Below are 22,173 nucleotides of genomic sequence, written 5' to 3' on the forward strand. Positions count from 1 at the left end.
CAGGTGCTATAAAGCATTCACACACTTTCAGAAAATGATGACATTTCTTATTTTGGGAAGGGGGAATTTGATTTCCAGATTTTTTTTTTTTTTTTTTTTTTTTTTTTTTTGTGTGTTAGGGTTCTCATTTCCTAACTGAAGCTACCTGCAGGTTTCAGTGTTTGCTGCTGGATAAGGGTATGGTTATACAGCATCCTGTGTGATCCTAGCTCCTAGAATTTAGTGAACAAAAAAATGCCTTAACATCCCTGTTTATTTATCAAGAGTTTTTAATTTTCTCTAGGCATCAATTTCTCTGCTAGCATCATGGATGATACACATAAAAAAACCCCAAAACCTTGTTTGCAGTTTTATTAGTAACATAGCTAAATTAGTCACATTTTCTTCAGCTCTACTGAAAGGATGAGGTAAAAAGGTCCAACGTTAAAAGGCATATTAACCCTGATTTTGCAAATGGATTTGCACAGATGAATGTTTACACCCACACATTGATGCCATCAAGTCAATGGGCCTCGGCACAATCCCAAGGGATTGACAGTTTGGCTCCAATCGCTAGATTGGAACTGGAAAGCAGAGGATGGTTTTTGACTTTCTGGACTGAGACAGGACAACAAAAATTGTCCTTACACAAAACAGTTGTGCTCTAATTTTTTTTTTTAGCAGTAATTTATGCAGATTTGATAAACACTATGCAAAATACACAGTGAGTGCAAATGCTGCTGGAAAGAAATAATAACCTAAAATCTTTTTCTGAAGTACAATTTTCTCTTTTTCTTATTTTTATTTCCTTTATAATGTACCCAGATTCAAAGATAAGGATGTCATTATAAAACCTAGTACTGCTGAACAACTGAATAATTAGTTAGGTTCCCATAAAGGTTACCTTAGTACAAGAAAACCCAATTCTTTTTTATTGCTATAGCAAATTTAATTTATTAACTAGCAACTGATGATGAGATAACGTTTTCTTTTAAACTGATGATATTTTTCCTTCTTCGACTATCTTTTAAAGAGAACTGCGATAATAAGAAACAACACCTTTTCTTCTGTATAAAAAATAATTTCTATTAAATAACTTTAAAGAAATCAGGTTTTTTAAAAATGTCGATAATGGAAAGTAGCATAGGGATACTTTAACATCACTGGTAAATATAAAACCTACTATCTTCAACCTGAATATTCAATCCAAATATAATTTTAAGACCTGAAAAATGCATCAGAATTTTAAAACTAGCAATCTGCCATTTAGTCATTATGATACCCCTTAAAACATATGTCTAATTAAAGCTACAAAAGTTGGCACTTTCTTGTAATAGCAGCACTTAAGATTTTTACTTGAAACTTGGAATAAAGAATATACACCAAGAGAAGATTTAGCTGAGCCACTGTGTTTCTTAATCAGCCTTTAATAAGGATGTTGACTTCTCCACCCACATAAAGATACGTCTTCAGATCGGATTTTGCATGAAGAAAAAAACATGTATTAACCATATATTGATTCTTACCTTTGTCTTCAGCTTCTGAATTTCAGCTTCTGTAACTGCATGTTTGATTTGCAACTAGAATTGAAAATATAAAATAAACAAGTGAAGTCACAGAGAGTACTCCAGCATTTTTAAAGCCTGTGCTGCAAGTTGAATACCTTATTACATAGCAGAAGGCCCCGAAGAGTGCTGCAGTGCAGTAGATTGTAAATTAAAATGTCTAGCTTGCAAAATGACTCAGTCTGTGCAACCTAATTAAAGATAGGATGCCGTCTAACCACTCATAATTTCAAATCAGAACATCCAATCTGTTTAGCAAAACCAAATGTCTTATGTTTTAAAAAAATAGATGTTATCCTGCTGGGCTTTGCTCTCCTCTGATATGAATGTGAAATATGTCCCAGTGCTGAAAGTCCCATTGCACTGATTAAAGCAGGCACATTACAAATAAGCAAATATGGAAATAAGTGATTTAACAACTCAAGAAGTCAGGAAAACCTTGAGGGAAGATTCCACACATTTATTTCATGCAGGAAGAAAGGTAAACTGATGCTATCCTTCACTAATAGCTGCAGTTACTCTGCTCAAGCCAGCTAATCTCAGTTGAGGGCAGTTACACAGGGAAACTGTAAATAACAGCAACAGCATTCAAGCAACAAAGCGATTGCAAGCAGATTAACAGCCCAGGCAGCGTGCTAAAGTTTGTAGTTACATCACCAAGCAGCCACAACAACAGGGGATCTGTACAGGGAAAGGGTTGGTGTGGAGGACCTGGCATCCACCTGCACACCTGCTGTGGGATTTCTTCCATACTAATCAACATTAGTCTGATCCTGTGAACAGTCACTACTCTGAATGTATTAGGCCATGTCCTGAAACACCTTTAGTTTTACTGCAAAGGTCTGCTATTCACAGGCTCCAGGAACGCTCTGAAGTACAAACTGAACCACAGCCTCAACAGCATAACCCTGATCCAAATGGAAATGATCACGCACATGAACACTGCTGTACTATTTAAAGCAGGCAGCATGGACAAACTACTGACAGGCCCCAAAACCTTACACTCAATCAGTGATTCTGAGCTGAGAGCAAGGGCAAAAAGTGAATTACAGCCTGAGCCAGCTGGAGATAAGGCATCGTCTATTATTTATGCATAGAAGAAATAGTACCGGAAAAGCATGTTTTACATGCAGGTTACTTCTCTTAGAAGATAAACACGAGCTTTTGGGAATAGTTTATGTTGAGCTAATAGAGTATATGAGGTCGTTGTACTGAACCAGAAACTAACATCTCTGGTGAAGCAAAGGCTACATTCTTAAAGAACCAGCTGTTAATAAGAAAAGGTGCAAACTGATCAAAGGAGAAGTTCTTCTGGAAGACAGGAATACTTTTCTAAGTAAAAGGAGCTATAGCTGAGCTGACCAGTACAAGTATTTCTGAAAAATTCTAAGCTAATTTAGAAATTCCCTTTTCATGAAGTCTCTTGAATGCCCCTTCTTGTGGCGCAGGAAATGCACACTCTCAGATACAGTTTGGTTTGGAAATCAGCCTTAACTAATCTCCTGAATACACCTAGTCCTTTAAGGAGGAGAATTCCTCAATTTATGCTGGAAAGAACAAAGGAGAGACAGATTCACCGGTTCTATTTAGGAATTTTCTCTCCAACACTCATTTCATGGTCACAGCCTCCAGAGGAGACTGTAGGAACTTCCCCACGATCATCTGTTACTTATGCTCACTTTTTGACTTTGCACTGAAAAGTGTTACGACTCTTCATGTGCTCCATGTGAGAGCAGATGTAAGATTTCATTTCAAATGAAACCAAGCACTGACTACAGCAGCTTGCAGAAACACAGGTAACCCACGGATCACGGGGTTCCTGGGGAAGTTCCACGGGAGAGCAGGGCTACTGCGCCAGGATGGAGAGGTGCCAGTGCAGCTGAGAACAGGGCACTTGGCAGCCCTGGAGCTGGTGTTAACGGCAAGAAGTTGCCAGTGAAGCCACTGCACCTAGTAGGCCAGGAAGCTGAGAAGGACACACACATTTTTATATACACATTAGAGGAATAAAAGATACTTTAATTAGCATTTGCAAGAGGTAACTTGCAATTTTTTAGCCCAGTCATTCCAACCTCTGATCTACAATCTTAAGAGAATGAGAACTGTTTTTTCTACCCATTGCATTCCTGTTAATAGTGAAAAATTATCAAAGAACCATCTCAAAACATCACGGTGTTTATAAAATGCCCAACCCTTTGCATAGTTCTGCTACACTGTTCTGGGATGAGATAACATCAGGGGAATAATGGATGAGCTAGATTTTCCCATTTCAGACCTAATAATGACATTGAAAAGCCAAGACTCAAAGCCTTAGGCTAATTGCTGACAGTCCACTCCCATCTCTTCTACAACCCCACAAATCCAAAAGGAGCACTTAAAGAGCTTATTATTACATACAAATAAACTCCAAATTGTTGCATAAATGACAATCTGCTCAGGTACAGATGGTTTTTAACAGTTATTTTTGTGCTCCCTGTTATTAAGTTAAAAAATGAATACTGAGTACCCAGTCAGATCATCGAATCAGTACATGGTACAGCAGATCCCACTGAGGCAGAAGAAAGAAGACACTTCTCTGCTTAACAGAAAAATGTGTGGCTGGATATATACTTTTTCTAAAAAAGGAACTAATTATGCTTGTAGAATAGATGAGAATTGCTATCACATGTATAGGTTAGACCAAACAACAGGCAAGGTCAACTATTCAGCAAGAAAATCTGGATTCCATAGTTGAATTTTTAAGCAAGTTTACTAACAGGGGATCAGAAATCTTTATTCCATGTCCTATTTAATACCAGACAAATTCTTGGCAGATACTATTTTGTATACTTTTTGGATATAAATCAATACAAAATTGTGAAGGCTTCGCTTTAACAAAGACATTTTGAGTAACTTTTGGAACATTTCCTATTCAAGTATGTCTTGAAAAGCTGATTAATTTTCTACAAAACAATAGAATTCGTTATAAAAGGTAACTTTTAGAAAGAAAATGGATTGAATTCATTAAGATTGAAAAAGGTAGAATAGGATGAAAGTCTAGCAAATGTTAAAATATCCGGAGTATACTGGGAAGGAAAGTACGCAATAGAATCTGATCACCATGACAATTTTTACGTAATCATTATATATTTTTTGCATATAATAATCATCATCCATTCTTCATATATTTCATTAAAACATGAAATAATGAATTCTTACATAAATGTCCCTTCTCCCTACAGATCCTGTCTCTCTTCAATCATCACAGCTAAAATAAAGTTTCTAGCTCTTTCTCTTGAAGCAGTTAAGAAAAATCAGTCCTATTTTTCCTGCTTTACAGACAGGAAAACAAGACTTTGAGAAGTACAGTGATTCACCCAGGAATGCCCATTTCTCTTCTGACTTTCATTCTAAAAGCAAGGCATTTTAAGTAAGAGTGCTCTCAGAATATGGGAACACATTTTTTGTTGCAAAGACTGAATTCAACTAATTAGGTCAAACTATTATGCTTAAAGATTATGTCCTACCCACTTGCCTAATACTTTCATTAATCTCTGGAGTAAGAACAAGAAAGAACAGTTATTCTTTAAATACAATTCCAGAAAACACAGTGTGGGCTTGTGCAGTGTGATCATGAACAAGTCCTCTAGTGTTGAAAGAATTCAGGGCAAATACCAAGAAAAATACATGTACTCACTCAGCATCAGCCAACAAAACGCAGCTGTGTACTCTTAAAGACAATCAGTGAAACAAAAGTGGTGTGCTCATAACAGCAGTAACTGCGTGGGCTGCTGAAAGAGTCCACTCTTCGGCAGGAGCATTTCATGTTTTCTTCTCAGGCTCTCATCTACACTTACACTCAAGGATCCCAAAGCACCTTCATCTGGTCTCTAAAACAGCGTTTTAAGCCCATTACAGAAGACAGGTCTGCAAATAACTTCAAATGAGTCTGGAAAAGCTCAAGTATGGCAAGAGCCTCAGTTTATGGAAACTGTGTTCAGGCACAGATTTAAAGGTCATTTATTCTGGCACAGATTTAAAGGTCATTTATTCTAAGGTGAGTTTCTTGCCCATCACTGCATCTGTGTTTTGCATGGCCTTGGACAACTCGCTGACACACGGAGAACAGCAGCATCTTCCCACTACTTTGAGACTGTATTTCTATGTATGATGTAAAGTATTAGCAAACAAAGTAAAATGTTCTGCTAATTCGTGTAAGAGCCTGAAACTCAAAATATGGAGTGAGAAAATTGTAATTAAAGTAATGTAAAAAGCTTTCAGGAACCAACAATGAATAACAGTAGGCACTCAGTGGCTGCAAGGGCTATCAGCAGAAAAGGGAAAGACCTGGTTGCTCATTGACTGATTACTTTCCACACATGACTCTCACTAGAGGGTAGTAACAATACATTTATACAATATTTCCATATACAATATACAAAATTTCTGGTTTGAGTGAGGGCAAGAGGATAAGTGGAGAAGGATAAAAAGGGAGTTCTGGTATTTGAAAACTCCTTTCTGGGCCCAGGTTCTGCTGCTTAAATCTCCTACGAGGTTCTGGCTACTTTCAACCCTTCCATCTCCCTTTGTTTAAAAAAAAAAAAGTCCTTTACTGCCATCACTCAGCCCATTACTGTAAGCTTAGATACATCCATTGTTTTGTATCTTTATTTGCATGAGAATTCAGGAAAGCTTAAAGGGAAGCCACATCAAAAGCACAGCATAAAATACAGAAGAAATGTCCCTCCATACTTTGGTATGTGAAATTATATTAATTCAATGACCACAATGAACACCACAGTTGGTGCAGGTGGATGCTATCTATATTGTCTAACCATAAACTTCTTATGGTTTTGGTAAAACACCATCTTCATGTAGGGCTGCTTCCCCAATAGACCATCTTTCTAAACACATGGCCAAACACATGACATGTCTGTACACTGATGAGTTACTGTGTAATGGTGTAGGATGAGTTTCACGTGTCTCTCTTCACTGAAATTTAACATTTGTTGTTTGGTTTTCCCAATCACCTTTTATTGGAATCTTACAAAACCAAAGCAAACCAAACCAAACAAAAAAACACCAATCCCAAACCCCAGCATTCTGCTAGTGATGAATTAACTTGCACTTTGTCTATGTGATCAAACTAAGGGCTGAGGCAGAGTAACTTCTGTATTGAAAAGTTAATTTATAAATTGCCCTCATCAACAGTCACCTGAAAGCTGACACCATATCTCCAAATGACAGTTCTACTTCTTTCAAGCATCATGAGTAATTTCAAATACTAAGCATACAAAAAGCTAACAACCACTCCAGTTTTCAAGAGAAAAAACCCAAGCACTGAGCGCTGAGATAACTAGAAATCTGGTTCAGTGGTGTATTTCAGGAGTATTTTCTGATATATAACTTACTTCTTTGAATTTGTGAGCAAGTTTGCTGGTGTCCACATCACTGGGAGAGAACATGTCATCATTTTCAGGGAGATCGAACACTTCAATAGCCATGTCACCTCCTGGAAGGACAGGTCCCATGTCTTCATCTTCTTCATCTGTAGCATATTCCCCTGTCTTAATTTTATAGCATTTAAGAAATTCCAGTTATCCTCTTATTATGCACAGACTATTCAAAGAGTAATTAAGATACTGTGCAATCACAGCATTCCGCATACAAAAAAGGTTATCTTTGTCTTTAACCCCAATACTGATGAATTCTACCAGACAAAACATAACTCCGCAGTAGTATTTCAGGACATTAAGAGAGAAAACAGTCTCTTAAGCACTAACAACTCATTTATCAAGCATTACTCGCTCTATATTTTGATGGTTTCACCCTTTTCCACATGAGACCTCCTTTCCATTGGAAGAACTCTCCAAATTTATTTCAGATTTAACAAGGAATCTTTTCCAAACAGAAAAAAAAAAAAAGCAGAATAGAACCAACAGGATCTTGATTAGTCGTTAGTAAAGTCATTCTGGATGAAGTAATTCTCCAGTGATATTCCATGTTGAATTTGAAAATTCATTGCTTTGTTCTTCATAAACAAATTAACGATAGAAAAGTCACACCCACGCAGAAAGACAACAGTAGGAAAAAGAAACTGAGTGTCAGAGACAAGTTCAGAGTCTGAAGCCAGAGTTTACTCAATTTTCCCCCTGAATAAGGAGCTGCTTTGAACTAGTTTAGAACAAACAATAAATGTGGGTGTTTCTCAAAATCGTAAGCTGCAACCAGTATCTCAAGAACAAACAAACAAAACAATAATACTGAAAAGAAAAAGCTTGCAATGTTGAACCCCAAGCTGCCTACTCAGTCTTTTGCACATGTCTGTGCTCATCTCTCCCCGTCCCTAAGGTGAACGGTACCACCTTGCTTCTGCAGGCTCCCTCTGGAAGCTGGAGTACAGCGCGTACGAATCGCAGCCTCCTGGCTGAGCAGATGACTGTGCAAACACATCATAAAGCCAACACTCCCCTCAGGACCACATCTGGATTTATAAGGCTTGGGATTAAATAAATACATGGAAAAGGAAGGGCGGGGGGACCAGCACAGTCCTTTTCATGTTTATACAGTAACACCACCAAAATTTTGACAAAACTATTCAAAGTTTTTCTTCATGAGTTTTCAGTTCCTGAGATGAAGAAACATAATATTATTAGCTGAAGTATATTTCTCATAGTGTTAAAGTTACCTATTAGTGTAATTTTCTGACAAAAAGACTTTTCAAAACAAGAGGTAAGAATTCAGATGTTTGAACAACAGTTCAAACCTCAGCTTCCTACCTTAATTCAGTCTCTCAGCTGTTGTTTAGGCTTACGTGAATCTCTCTCAACTAAAAAGCAGTGCATGCAAGATGTTGACTCTAGGTGCACAGGTACACACAGACAGCACAGAGAATCATAGAATGGTTTGGGTTAAAAGGAACCTCTAAAGATAATGAAAACCCCACATTCTTCTTTTTTTAAATCACTAAAGTTTTAAAAAACAAAGCCAAAACACACAGAAAGCATAAAATAGATTAGTAAAATTTTAAGATGTTGAAAGAACTACTGAAAAGAAGGTAAGTCACCAAAATGCACACCCATACTTTAAAATAGTCACTGTAAAGCAAGGCACATTTTTGGTGAGTTACTGCTGCATCTATAAATAGTAACATATTCTCCAATGAAATAAACAGTAACCATTAATTTTATATACTTCACACCTACTACGCATACATGCCTAAGAATCTCAATAGCCTTCTATAAAAAAAAAGCTAACAGCTGGTTTTGCCTCTTCTTATTTAAAAGAAGTAAAGAATACATAGTCCATCTCACTGGAGTTTTCAGGCATGTAAGCATTATAGCTAAACAAAACAATACCCGAAATTGTCATTCTGTATGTCTAGATTTCAAGCACACACACAAAAAAAATCTTCTGTTACACTACCGTAGTAACTTCTGCTTCTACTCCATTGTCCCTGGCTATGTGCAGTAGCTGTCTAAACTGAAAATTTGGCTACTAACTCTCCTGGCTCATTCCAGGAGCATGTAATGCCACCTTCACACACCATCGGGGCAAGCAGAAGCAGAAAGACTAACAACTAAAATCACACTGAGATTTCAGAGAAAGAAATTTTTGTGGGGACAAAATACTAACAGTCCATGTACTTTCCATTTTGTAGTCATTATCCCTGAAACAAACAAGGTAACACACAACCAAAAAAAATCCAGGCAGGTCAATCAGCAGTGGCAAGGAAATCTCTGAAGCGTGCAAAGAGGAGGCAGAAACAGGATCATTAACCGGTAAACTCATGCCCTGCTTATGTAAAACAAAACAGATCTGGCTCAGCTACATGTGCATTTTAAAGGAATATATTAATACAAAATCCCAATTACATTTATCAGTTTTGGCAAAGGAATAAAACAGATGAATTTAAATAAAACTGATTTGTCCAAAGACTTAAGAAAGAGTACTGAATACAAAAAGAAAAATGAACACACACGAAGGAGTAAATTATTAGGGAAAAACTGAAGAACAAACAATATTCTACTGGCCTAAGGAGCCAGAGTGTTTGAAGAGGAACATCAGGCAGCTAAAAATGAATGCAAAGGAAAATCTTGCTTCAAATTGTACATAATGAGTATCAATGAGCACAGTCATTTTTGCTTCAATTAATGAAAAAAGTAGCTATCAAAAAAAAGCACAGCTCATGTAAACAAGACACCAGGATGACAAGAACACATTACAGAACACAGAAATAAAAGGGACTTTTATCTTTTGTCTTCAAAATAAAGGGATTTCATTTTACAGTCACATGAAAAACAAATTACAGGTTCAAAAGAACTAATGTATACATTGAGGAAATATACATCATAAACTACATGAAACACTTTCCCTGAAAAAATTCTCTCTGCTTTTGTTCCACATGAAACTACCAGAAGATAGTTGTTCAGACACTGTGCCAGTTAGTTAGAATGTGAAATTCACTATTTTACAAGGAGCAGCAAGACACAGAAAAAAAAAAGTTCTGTTACTTCAAATAACAAAGCCCTGTGAGGTAAGAGTTGTCACTGTAATTCCCAGAGGTTCCCTGCAATACATTTTGTTTCCTTAGCTGGCAACAGCAGTAATATTTTTTACTCCATAGTCAATGAAAACTTACAGGCTCTTGAAGGAAAATCTTAGACTCTTCATTCTGTGTTGGTGAGCAGAATTCATCCACGTAAAAGCCCTGTTTCTCATTTCAGTAGCACCTAGGGCTTAAGCTTGTCTCATCCAAAGCAATAGCTTCTGATATTAGCCATTCCATTTTGCTATATGCTATCACAGCTAATAGCATGAAATTACCAACATGAGCTGCAATTTTCCACTTCTAAAGGGAAAATGTGTTACTTGCATTGTTTAACTGCCTTTAACAGTACATTTCTGAAATCTGCCTAACATTCCCAACTAGAAAGAAGTAGCTACAGCACCAGCCAGGATTATGCAGACAGACCTTCCCCAAATCACCATAACAAAGGCTGCATTAAGCTACACCTTTTGTTCCTGCTGAAACTCTCCCACAATCAGGGAACACCATTTGAAAAACTATAAAAATAACTCAAGCCCATCTCTTCATTTGATTTTTTCTTTGATGGCTTATACTTAATTCTTTCAAAAGAGAAAAGAAAAACATAATGGTACAGTATTAATCATTGCTTTTACAGGAGTGCATCATATTAATGATGTTGAAAAAAATGTACTCTCTGAAAGATTTGGTTTAGCAAATGTACTCTTTGGGTGTTAGACATTCAAGTACATTGCTTTTTTTTTTTTTTTGCATGTGTCAAGATTTTCTTCAATGGTTCAAAATGTTGCTTTGCTCGCAGCATGTCCTAATGAATGAGAATTTAAAATGAAAAAAATATTCATTTGACTATTAGTGATAATAAAATAAATTAAAACATCACTTGCATTAAACCTTTAATGTATGGCCACAGAATGAACAGAATCCTGCAAAATGTAATTAATTTCACATTTTGCATTACCCCATGCAGCCTTCTGGGGAACAGGTCATCCGCTTTATGTGACTTTTGTCATTTTCTGTAGAACACAAAGAAGATAATACCAAGTTCAAATCAAAATTCCAAGAAATGTCAGAATTTGACTCATGTACACAGAACACTATGTTAACACAGGGAATTCAAAAGGTTTCAGTCAAGGATGCAGATCCAAGTCATACTTAGCTCACTAAGTAGTAAATACAGAGACAGTGCCTACTCGAAAGCCTTCGAGTTTTATTTTCCAACATGATGCTACAAATTAAAAGGATGTGGGATTTTAGGAAGCTAGACAAACTGGTGACGAGCAAACCCTGCAGTCGGCTATCCAGAGGCAATATACTCTCCCAGCTTTACTGTGATTAGCACAGACTCACTAGGAAATACAAGTGCTGCCAATTGTAGGTAACACCTGAGAAATAGCTGATACTACTGGCTCAAGTGCTTGGCTTGTGGGAGCTTAACAACAAATTGCGAGCTGAGGCACACTTATCCTGCTAGTCTTTGCATGGACTCCACTGTGAACATCCATTTTCTTTTCATGCCCATCAGTTCTGCACAAGGGCTTTATGTTTCCATGCAAAAACTTAAATGCAGGAGAATCTGAAAGCATCCTTCAACCCTGTGATGACCTGCAGCCCATGGTAACAGCAGATTCTGAAACACAGGGATGCAGGGCATTTATATAGTAAACAATGAGTTTTCAGTATTACTTACATAGTAAATTATATATGTTTTAGAAACACTATGTATTAGTGTAAATATTCCCCAACAAACAGCTGTCAGGCAACATTCCTGCAAGGCAATGGAATGAGAGGGTAGTAGGCTAACACTGCATCTCTAAATTTAGTATCTAACTCCAATCCACTGCCTACTAGCTGGCAGAAATCAAAACTGTCTCAGAATACTGCCTTTTAAAAGAACTCGGATCCTTCTAAAATACCTACATACTCCTTGGGCTATGAAGACTGTCAGAAGTTCCAAGACAAAGGAATCCAGCCAGCTGGTGACACAGCAAGATAAAACACCAGAACTTGCACATGCCTGGCACACATTCTCCTCCTGTGATTTAAGCAGCTCTAACAAACACAAGTCATGTGCCATGACTCCAGGACTCAAACAAGATCACTGACTTCTCACTCTGGAAAACTTAAAATGTTATTGCTGTCCTTGTGGTAAAGTCTCTGAGCCTCAGAATTTGGTAGTCTCAAGATAATTTTCTTTTTTATTTATGCAGCATTGTACCTGGAGATCCATGTTACCATATTTTAAACGGTGTAGGGAAAGGAACAGGATGGCTTGACAGCTCTGAGACTGAGCAACTCGTGTAATTCTGTGCTGCCTCAATGCCAAACTCCTTACCCTGGCAAACCAAATGCTCCTGAACTCCATGCAGTCAGAGTCACTACTCCTTTGATGAAATGGACTCAAAAGTGTAGCAGTGGGTTTTGTACACTTGTAGATATACATTCAGCCAGTGCAAACTATAGATTTTCCTGCCCAAAAGGTCCCCTGCTTACCAGAGCCAAAGAATGCAGGGTTGGTGGTGGTGTCTGGCAGAATATAAACCCAGCCTGACTTGTCCACACAGAGCAAGGCAAGCTCAAAGAAGTAATGCTTGTATTTGACAGTAAATAGAGCAGAAGTGCTTGTGGTGACCAAAAATGTCTTTGAACTGTGGTTAATGTGCATTAGATCACAGTTTACATTGTGTCAGTTGTCTTGGAATGGTGTGAGTTATTTGAGGAGACCTGGATGGCATAGTCAGGTGACCAAAGAAATAGCAATATTCAGGATTACTGCAGGTGTTCAATAAAATCTATTTCCAGTAAGTCTCTTAATTAAGAAAGTGAACATGCTACATTTCAAACCTTAGTAACTAAACCTCAGCATTTATTCTGAAAACGTTTACCACCCATGCCCCAAATATATATATGGCATCAGATAGGAAATGGGTATGACCTTCAATGATCCCAATGTAGTTTTTTAAGAACTGCATTTGTTCTCAGGCCTAATTCCTTCTCCTTCCAAAAGAGATAATTGATGAGATCATCTGGATCTCCCCTGGTAGATGTCCTTTCCTTTCTTCCTTCTGTCCTCATATGCAACACAAAACTCTCCTCTGCACTCCAAAGGCCATTGCCAAAAATCATGTCATAGTCACAGAGATGGTCACCATCCTCAGTGTAGTGCTAGAGTAAGAAAAGATACCTTTAACTCTCTTAATTATGGAAAAAATCTGGGAAAAAAATTGCCCAATTTTGGTTTTTCTCTGTGATCCAAAGGTACTACCAACAGAAAACACTTTGTGGATTTAGCATCTTTTGTGCAAAATTTATGCAGTGAACAGGACTTATGAGTTTGCAACGTCCAAATTGCAAGGATGAGACACATCTCAAGAAGTACCAGATACCTACCTACTCATACCTACTCATCCCTGTCCCCTTTCAGTACTGTACTGAGAAACACTTGCATGGCCATCAGTGTGACAGTGTCACTGTCAACACCTCCACAGCAACAATCCCTGCTGAAGCCTGAGGTACTACCAGGATCGGCATTGGTCATTATGGGTTTACCAACATTTTCTTTATTGCCAGATCTTGAGTAACACCACCTGTGTGGTGTGTAAAGGTAAGAAACACTAGGTAAGAAACACAAGGTGTAAGAAACAAAAGGTAAGAAACACAAACATTTGAGATTTTTTTGCAGGTGGAGGTGTCCCAGAGATAAAAGGTGAAATGCATCCATCACTCACACAGGTCAGCCACACACCCCTCTATGTGCAAGTACACAGTGAGAAAGATTTGACTGTCAGGCATTTAGGACACACCTCTCTTGCTTATATGAAAGTGATCAGACTATGCTCACCATAACATGGTGCTGAAAATCTTTGAACCCTGACATCTATAGCATGCTGTGATGAGTTGTGAGAAGTCTCTTTTCCCAATGGCTAATTGTTCCATTTCGTTTTTGAAGAGATTGTAAGAGAGTTCCTTCAAGAAACTTCTCTTGAATTTAATTCTAGACTAAAGAGAAGTTAGAAGACTTGCATATTTCTGTAACTGGAGAAGGAAATAGAGAGGATATGGATTTTTCTATCCTTCATGTCTCCACAGGCACGTACATATGCATGTGTGTACAGCTCTTATTTATATGAGTTACATATGTCCCTGTGAAAGGATTAATTCTAAGACATATTGAAATATTTTTCTTCTTAATATCAATGGAAATTACAGTAAGTGAAAGCATTACTAGGGCTAGACAGGATTTTTACTTAGCCTGTTGGGACACTTCTGATTTTTCTGACACATTGCTATTTTAACAGCATGTTTCAAAATCTGAGTATCGCCTGATTTTACGTCAGGAGTATTTTTTTTTTCTAAAAAGAAAAACTAACCTATAATATATACATATAATGAATTTTCTATGTCCCCTTATCTGCTGTTTCCTTACACACACATACCCCCACATCCCCCCAAAAAACAAAACAAAACAAAACAAACCCACAAAAAAACCCCCACCACACTGGCCCAGGATGGAAACACACTAATACATGGAGTCTAGCATTTCAAATAATTTTACTCAAGATGATGTGAAATGATGACAGTATGCTTGGACTATATGGAAGCAGTTTGTTACAAAACCCAGCAGCTAATTTAGGGAGTAACACAGACAGCAGTAGTCTCAGAAAAAGCTCTCAAACTTTCCAAATATCTTGGTAGTTAGGCATACTAGGAATTTTATAAGAATGGAAAGAAATTATGGAAATTTTACTGCACAGTGTTGTTACTTTCAAAACCTTTGTAATGGGACATCAGGCACTAATTGTAAGCATGAATATACACTTCATACAAGGTAGGCAAATCCTCTATCCTGAGGAGTATCTGTTCACAAAGAAATAAAATCACAGTGGGTGGAAGAAGGGGTCATACCCAGAATTTCAGAAAACATTCCAACTTAAGAACAATATCAATTCTTCTAGAAAAAAACCCCAAACTTTCACAACTCCTCTAAAAGTTAGAAGGCAACTTTTACCAGTTTTCACAAAACTTTAACGTTTCAGTGCACAACCAAACAAACTTTACTCCCTTATTTCAGAAAGTTATATGCCTTCAAGGAAAATGAATGCTTACAGAAGCATCAACCAACTTGATATTTGCTCTTCTGGAACAAAACAAATACTTTAAATCCATGATGAAGACTTTTTCTATAAATCTGTTCTTCAATTAAGATTCATCATCAAAATCTGTAAAAATCATCAGCAAAGGTAATGGAAAGGTCCAAAAGTTGACCTTCGAGTGATAAGTACAAAGAAGGAATTAGGAATAGAAAACAAAATGTTAAAAAACACCAAACAGTGAGACACTGGACAGTCTGTTACCTCATCATCATCTGCATCATACTGTGCATAGTGCTGCTCCAGCAGCTCTCTTTGGCGGCGTTCTTGCTCTAGAGTTTGGCTAATCAGCTGCGCAACCTCACTCACTTGTCCCGGTTTTTCTCGTCCAATTACAAACCTGTACAAAACATTAGTGAAAAAATATTACTCCTACTGTTTACTGAAGTTCTAGGGTTTTAGCCATTTCTCGTGTAGAGGGTAGCCTCCTTCTCCAAAGATGTGTAGTTTTGATTGTTTCAAATGTGTTCTGCGGATGAGATTGGTCACAAGGGCACTGTATGCAGGAGTAGGAGTGATCAGATCATGACAGGTCTGGCCACATGACAGGAGGGGCAAAATAGAAGGGAGCATTACAAGCCTCCACTCCAAGTTTCAGTAAAGTATAATCGCTCCCATTCCCTTTAGAGCCATGTATTTTCCAGAAGGCTACAGAAGACCAGACTGTTATGGATCCACAGTAAGAGCATCAGCCCACTTATGGCAGCTTATAGTGAAAGGAACATGCACCAGAATAACTCCTTCCCACCCTGACTTAGAAGTTATCTTCCATTTCTGAGCTTTTATATTTGTCTTCCTCCAGTCTAGAAAACAGAATCTATTTCCACATTTTAAAATCTGACAGACGCTATTTCCTTAATTTAAAGCTGCATTTAAATTTGTCTTTTATTTCATGAATTCCTGTTGCTAAGGAACGTTTCCTTCACTGTTAGCTACTGCAGAACACTGGGCGCACACTTCCTTGGCTTAACAAAACACAAGGGAAGCGCCTCTTTCTTGGTTGAGACTTACAAGAATGCTTCTCAGTCTTGCTTTCAGCAACTAGAACTCAGAATTGGTTTGGATTGTAACCCTTTTTTTTTTTCAGCACAGTGGCATAACCATATTTAGATATGTTGCTATCTTCAAAACTAATCATAAACACCCATTACATAATACCAACACACTGTGAACTACTCAACAAAAGCACAATTTAAAGACGTCAAGCTGAAGAATTATTTTTACAAGGCTAGAAAGATAATTAGGTAATTACAGATGAAAGAAGTATTATGTTGAGCTGAAAAGCACAATAAGGTGACACTGAGATACTGGATATAGTAAATTATTTGTTTCCACAACATTTGGCTCAAATGATGAATTTAATTTATTACTTGAATGAGATGCAGAAATGTGCATTATATCCCATGTATGAATTTTTTTTCATTAGTACTGCCTATCACTGTTAAAATCCCTTGGGATTTGTCATCCATGTGTAAGCCAACTTCCCAACAGTGGACGACCCTGGGTCCATTTCCTGTGACAAATAATTTTTCAGATTCTATGAAGTCAGGCATTACAGAAAGGACTGCAATTCAGAGAATATTTCAACATCAAAATATCCAACCTACTAACTACTTCCAAAAAAATAAGAAAGGTGAGAATGAGTGACTCCATTTGAAATAATGACACAAGGTGCTCTGAAAATAATTTGCCAGAAAGCGTCTTAGCTTAAAAACATCAATAGAAAATACAGCACAAAGTAGAAGAGAATCAAGGCAATAACATCAGCATTTTAATCCTGATTAAAACAGAACACAGTCTGGGACACATATCCCACTATTACAAAATACAACATTAGTTCTCAGTAATGATAAAGACCTTGGGCTGAAAGAAAAAGAATGTTTCTTCATGGCCCCTACACTTCATCTGTTCTGCATACTGACTCACAGACAGATCCTGTTTCCTCTAAATTTTGATTTTAGAGCCAAGTATTACAAAGACTAAACCAGTCATGTTTTCAGACTCAACTGGGAGGAACAATGAACTTTTGAAATTACTAAAGTGAAAAAGGATTTAACCCGTATCTGCTACTTGTTTGTCTCCTCTAATGTAAAAACAAATTAAAAGTAAATATGGAAAAAAATAATTTATATTAAAAAAATTAGGCAAAATTATACATTAATATATTACTTACACACAGTAGAGAGAGCACCACATTTGTAAACATGTGAGGGAAATCCTCAATGTGTAAAATTATGAAACCACACCACAAAGTGATGCATCACAAAGTGATGCAAATATTGGATTCCCTCTGCACCTCTGCCTGGTAATTCAGCTTCCTTGGAAAATACAAGACTCCAAATACTTCAAACAATCATCTTTATACACTAAAAACTTAGAATAGACAACATATAAAGCATAAAAAGTCTGGCAATTCCTGATAATCTAGAAGTGGTTTTTGACCCATTAGACTGTAGTGCAGTAATATTTTCATACAAACGAAATTAGGTAGGATGTAAAAATATGAAGCCTTATTAACTGAATTTTTCTTCTCATGCCAAAGCCACTCACAGTTCACAGTGATGTGATTTTCAAGGCTTGAATCACGTGTAAAAATGAAGAGTCACTCAGTGATACCTGAAGCTGTCAATGACATATGAATAAAAGACTCCAAGCATTGACAAAGTTTAAAACAAATGTTTTCCAAAACAGAAATATACTAGTAATGTTCTATCTTCCTAAAATTTATTGCTTCAGAGTGAGATATATCCAAAATGTCTGAAAATAATTTTTAGAATCATTCAATCTACAATTGATGTCAGTTCTAGACAAAGAATAGTAAAATTGGAAAATGGAATTCTATGTTCCCAGCAATTACAGCTTTTACAAATTAAACCAAACTTTTTGTCATTCTACATTCCATGATCTTAAGAATACCATGCATATAATTGAGATAAACCATAAATTACAAAGTTAAATTTAGAAGAGAGAGTGGAATAAAAATAACTTTAAAACCATAAAGTAGGGGCAGTTATTAAAACTCTAAGCATGAATTAGATATTTATTCACAAAAAAGCTTTACATACAAGAACTATCATAATCTGAAGTGTTTAAATATGAGAAAGAGACATAAGGCTGTGATTCACTGACCAAAAAATCAGTCACTGAACCATAATACACACACTTCAACAAAGTGGCTAATTATATATTTCAAATCACTTTGGCTCAACATCAGCAATCACACGCATTTCAGACTTCATTAATTAGTCTCAAAGGCTAGAAGTATTATAAGAAAGAACTATACATTCTGTCAGCAATATTTTATTTGAGAAGCTGGTCATGTTTTTAGATAGGAGACAAATGAGCATTTTACAGCCTTTAAACCACATCACAGTAATATTCCCTTAGATTATTAAAGCCAGAAAACGCAAAACAAACTCCAGCAAGTCTGTGACACAGCCATCACTGTACCAAATCTCAGGTCATTACTCATTTTTTTCTGAAATCTTCAAAAAAGAAGGAAGGAGAAGGAGAGAGGCAGGGCATGAACTGCCCTTGATATTCAAGAGTTACACAATTTAGCTGAATAACCAGCTGTGAAATATTCTTTGTGGTTGTGGTTAAAATGAACAGGGATGGAGCTAGAAATGTAATTAATATTTTTCTCTAATAATGGATTTTAGAATATCTAAAAGAATTATGTATCTTGAGAAACTGAAAATTAATTACAGTAGTGGTGGTAAAGAAAAACATTCTACTGAAACTGGCAGCAACTCCTACATCTCCTGCAAACCATGATTTAAACATTTTACAGCACACCTGATACATAGCCTTCTGCACATGTCCAGCTTTTATTAAAAGAGGATCTGCAGACATGTGCTTCTTATAACAACTTATTGATTTTTTAATCAACTATGGGAACTAGAAACATTATTATAAAAAATGATTAAATTAAAAAATATTTCCACTTTGAAAATAAATGGATCTAAAAAAAATTGCAAAGGCACCAAATCCGTGATGTGAAACTGAATTCTGCAGCACATACTTTTAGTGAAATGAGTTAATGATTTCTTCTGAAAATACTTTGGGCATTAAGTGCTCAGTTAAAAATACATTAGCATGGTTTCCTTAAATCCAACAAAAATCAAGTAAGAATGCAGCAAACACATTCTAAGAAAGAACGGGGGCTTGTGGTAACAGTACTCAAAATCTTTTCTTCTAGTCTTTCCTAAAATACAGTTTGGTCCATAAAAAAGTACAGTAAAATTAATTCAGGGGGTTTTACAGTCAGATGCCTCATCCCTGGAACTGTTCAAGGCCAGCGTGGATGGGGCTTTGAGCAACCTGCTCTAGAGGAAGGTGTCCCTGACAACAGCAGAGGGGTTGGAACTAAATTATCTTTAAGGTCATTTAAAAAACATTCCATGGTTTTTAAAATCAAACCATTCTATGATTTTTAAAATGGTTTTCCTCTGAGTTTTAAAGTCTGAAGCTGCTTCGGCTACCATTTATCTCATTTGTTTCAGGATGTCTACAATTACCTACTCTGGCTGCTTCCATTAGGTTAACAGCCACATTTTTAATCCAAAGTGCTAAAAGGGGTGTGAACCCTGTTAAGAAAGCAGTTTTATTTAGCCTCAGCAGCACAAGCTGGAATTTATGTGGTTACAATAAACAAGACCAACCTCTCCCAAACAGCACTCTCAAATGCAGAAGTCACTGACTGCACGTAAGGAGTTCACAACCTATGAGCTTCCTTTACACTTCCTGGTATGAAATGATCTGAAACTCATAAACACTCTGAATAATTTCAGTTGGAAGGAAACTGGTACAGCCTAAGCCCCTGACTTGAAAAGATGGCTGACTTCATCATGACCTCAGTCAGAATTACCCTTGCTGCAAACTTCTGTTCATTGCCTGTTATTTTGTCCCTTTGTACTGAGAGTATGCAGAATCTGGGTTTATCCTTTCTACCTCATGGAAGACAGTTGAGACAGCAATAAGACGCCTGACATCCCATTCTTTTCTTTCAGCTAAAGATGTTCTCTTTCCACCTTTTCCCAGGAATGCTGCCTGCACATCTGCTGTCTAGCTCACAGTGTTGCACAGGAATGCTGCTCTAGATGCCAGACTCACATCAGCCCTTGCCTCATAAGGTTTCTGTCAACCCATTCCTGCAGGCTGTGGAAGATCCTGTGATTGCAGCCCTGTGTAACCCGATGTATCTCATGTGCAATCTTATGTCAGTAAATCTGCCCCTGCCACCCCTGCATCAGAGACAGGCATGTACACAGCAATCTTTAAAGCTACTAGCTGGAACCAAGAGGACTGGTAGAGGGAAATAAAAAAGGTTTGCCTGGAGATAAGTGGTAAGTGACCCAAAACTAAGTGAAGAACTCTACTTGGAGATCAGCACCCAAAGTAACATAATGAAGTGACAACCATCAGTGAATGAAAGTGGCAATGACTGAGTGAAGTTATTTAAGGTCATAAAAAAAAAAAAATCTAAGAGGGCCATTTGGGCAGTATCTAGTGCATGATGCTGGCTGTGTGAAGCCAGTACAGATAAGCAGACTTTGGGAAGAGCCTCCAAGGACCCTGGAGATCGAGTTGCCAGTCAAATGAACTGTTGTGCAGAAGTTCTGCAGCCTCTATCCTTGTCCCCAGACCCAGGATGAAGTAAAGTACCCTGAATTTAAAGACAGACTACAGGACATCAACTTACCACTTTGGGTTGGAAGGGATCATGCCACGAGCAGGGACACCTTCCACTAAATCAGGCTGCTCAGGGCCCCATTCAACCTGGCCTTGAACAGTTTCAGGGATGAGGCATCCACACATTATCTGAGAAACCTGTCCCAGTGCCTCACTACCCTATGAGTCAAGAACTTCCTAATCTATAACACAAATCTCTCCTCTTTTAGTTTAAAATCACTCCCCCTTGTCCTACTACTATCTGTGTAAAAAGTCACTCTACCTCTTTTTTATAAGCCCTCTTTCACTACTGGAAGATACTATAAAATCTCCTCAGAGTATTTGCTTCTCCAGGCTGAACAATTCCAGCACTCTCAATCTGTCTGCAGGAGAGGTGCTCCAGCCCTCTGATCAACTCTGTGGCCTCCTCTGGACCCACAGCAACAGGTCCATGTCTTTCTTGTGCTGAGGACCCCAGAGCTGGATACAACACTGCAGGTGGGGTCTCACAAGGCAGAGAAGAAGGCAGAATCACCTCCCTCACCCTGATGGCCATTCCTCTTTTGGTGCTGACCCAGGATGTGGTTGGCCTTCTGGGCAAACAGTGGTATCAGCGGTACTGGTGGATGAGCCGGAAAATCACAGATCAAGCACCAGAAAAGCCTCAGCAGACTCTCCAGAGCATCTTGGATAGAAGCCCCTGATAAACTCTGCTACAATCAACACTAAATGGATATTGAGTCAGACAATTAGGAAGTCATGTAAAAAACCCACCCAATAATATCAATGCACTTAGATTAATTATTCCTCCAGAAATCAATTGTAGTCTAGGGCCTCACTGACACATTAGCTTTACTCGAGTACCTCAAAATTAGCCAAGGGATTCAATGTTTTGGCACCTCTCCAGATTCTGGTCCTTACATTGCTCTGCTCTTCTGAGAGTGCACATTAGGAATCAATCCCATCTCTTTCCAGACAGCCTGACAGTGTTCCAACACAATCCTTGCTTAAAAGGCTTCCTTGAATACAGGGCGATAATTTAATCAGCATTTTCTATAGCACCACATGATTCTTACGGGAATAGCCACTGCAAAGAAACACATTTGTAAATCTGTGTTTTAACACACCTGAAGGCAGTCACCTCTGTCCAGAAGGTACAAGTGCTAGCAGGCCATGTTTCGAAACAAAACGGACTGCTTTTTGAGGTGAGATCTGTCTTCCCTCACCCTCACTGGCATCCACAGGGAAGAAATCCAGGAAGAAAATACAGATAGGTCACAAG

At 37.7% G+C, this 22,173-nt stretch overlaps 1 protein-coding gene across 7 annotated transcripts in view; it reads right to left on the reverse strand.

Moving 5' to 3' along the window:
* Positions 1 to 22,173, reverse strand: part of PPP1R9A (protein phosphatase 1 regulatory subunit 9A) — a 132,794-nt gene that overhangs the window by 25,046 nt on the left and 85,575 nt on the right. For all 7 annotated transcript variants that reach the window (XM_066197236.1, XM_066197268.1, XM_066197261.1 and 4 more), the window contains 3 exons: positions 15,423 to 15,558; positions 6,935 to 7,090; positions 1,506 to 1,559 (listed from right to left, as the gene is read on the reverse strand). In XM_066197236.1, coding sequence (XP_066053333.1) covers positions 1,506 to 1,559; positions 6,935 to 7,090; positions 15,423 to 15,558 — 346 coding nt within the window. The remainder of the gene's footprint in view (positions 1 to 1,505; positions 1,560 to 6,934; positions 7,091 to 15,422; positions 15,559 to 22,173) is intronic.

The sequence above is a fragment of the Chamaea fasciata genome, unplaced genomic scaffold (genome assembly GCF_029207755.1).
Source record: "Chamaea fasciata isolate MVZ Bird 193981 ecotype frontalis unplaced genomic scaffold, bChaFas1.0.hap1 SCAF_1, whole genome shotgun sequence".
Classification (NCBI taxonomy): Eukaryota; Metazoa; Chordata; class Aves; order Passeriformes; family Sylviidae; genus Chamaea; species Chamaea fasciata.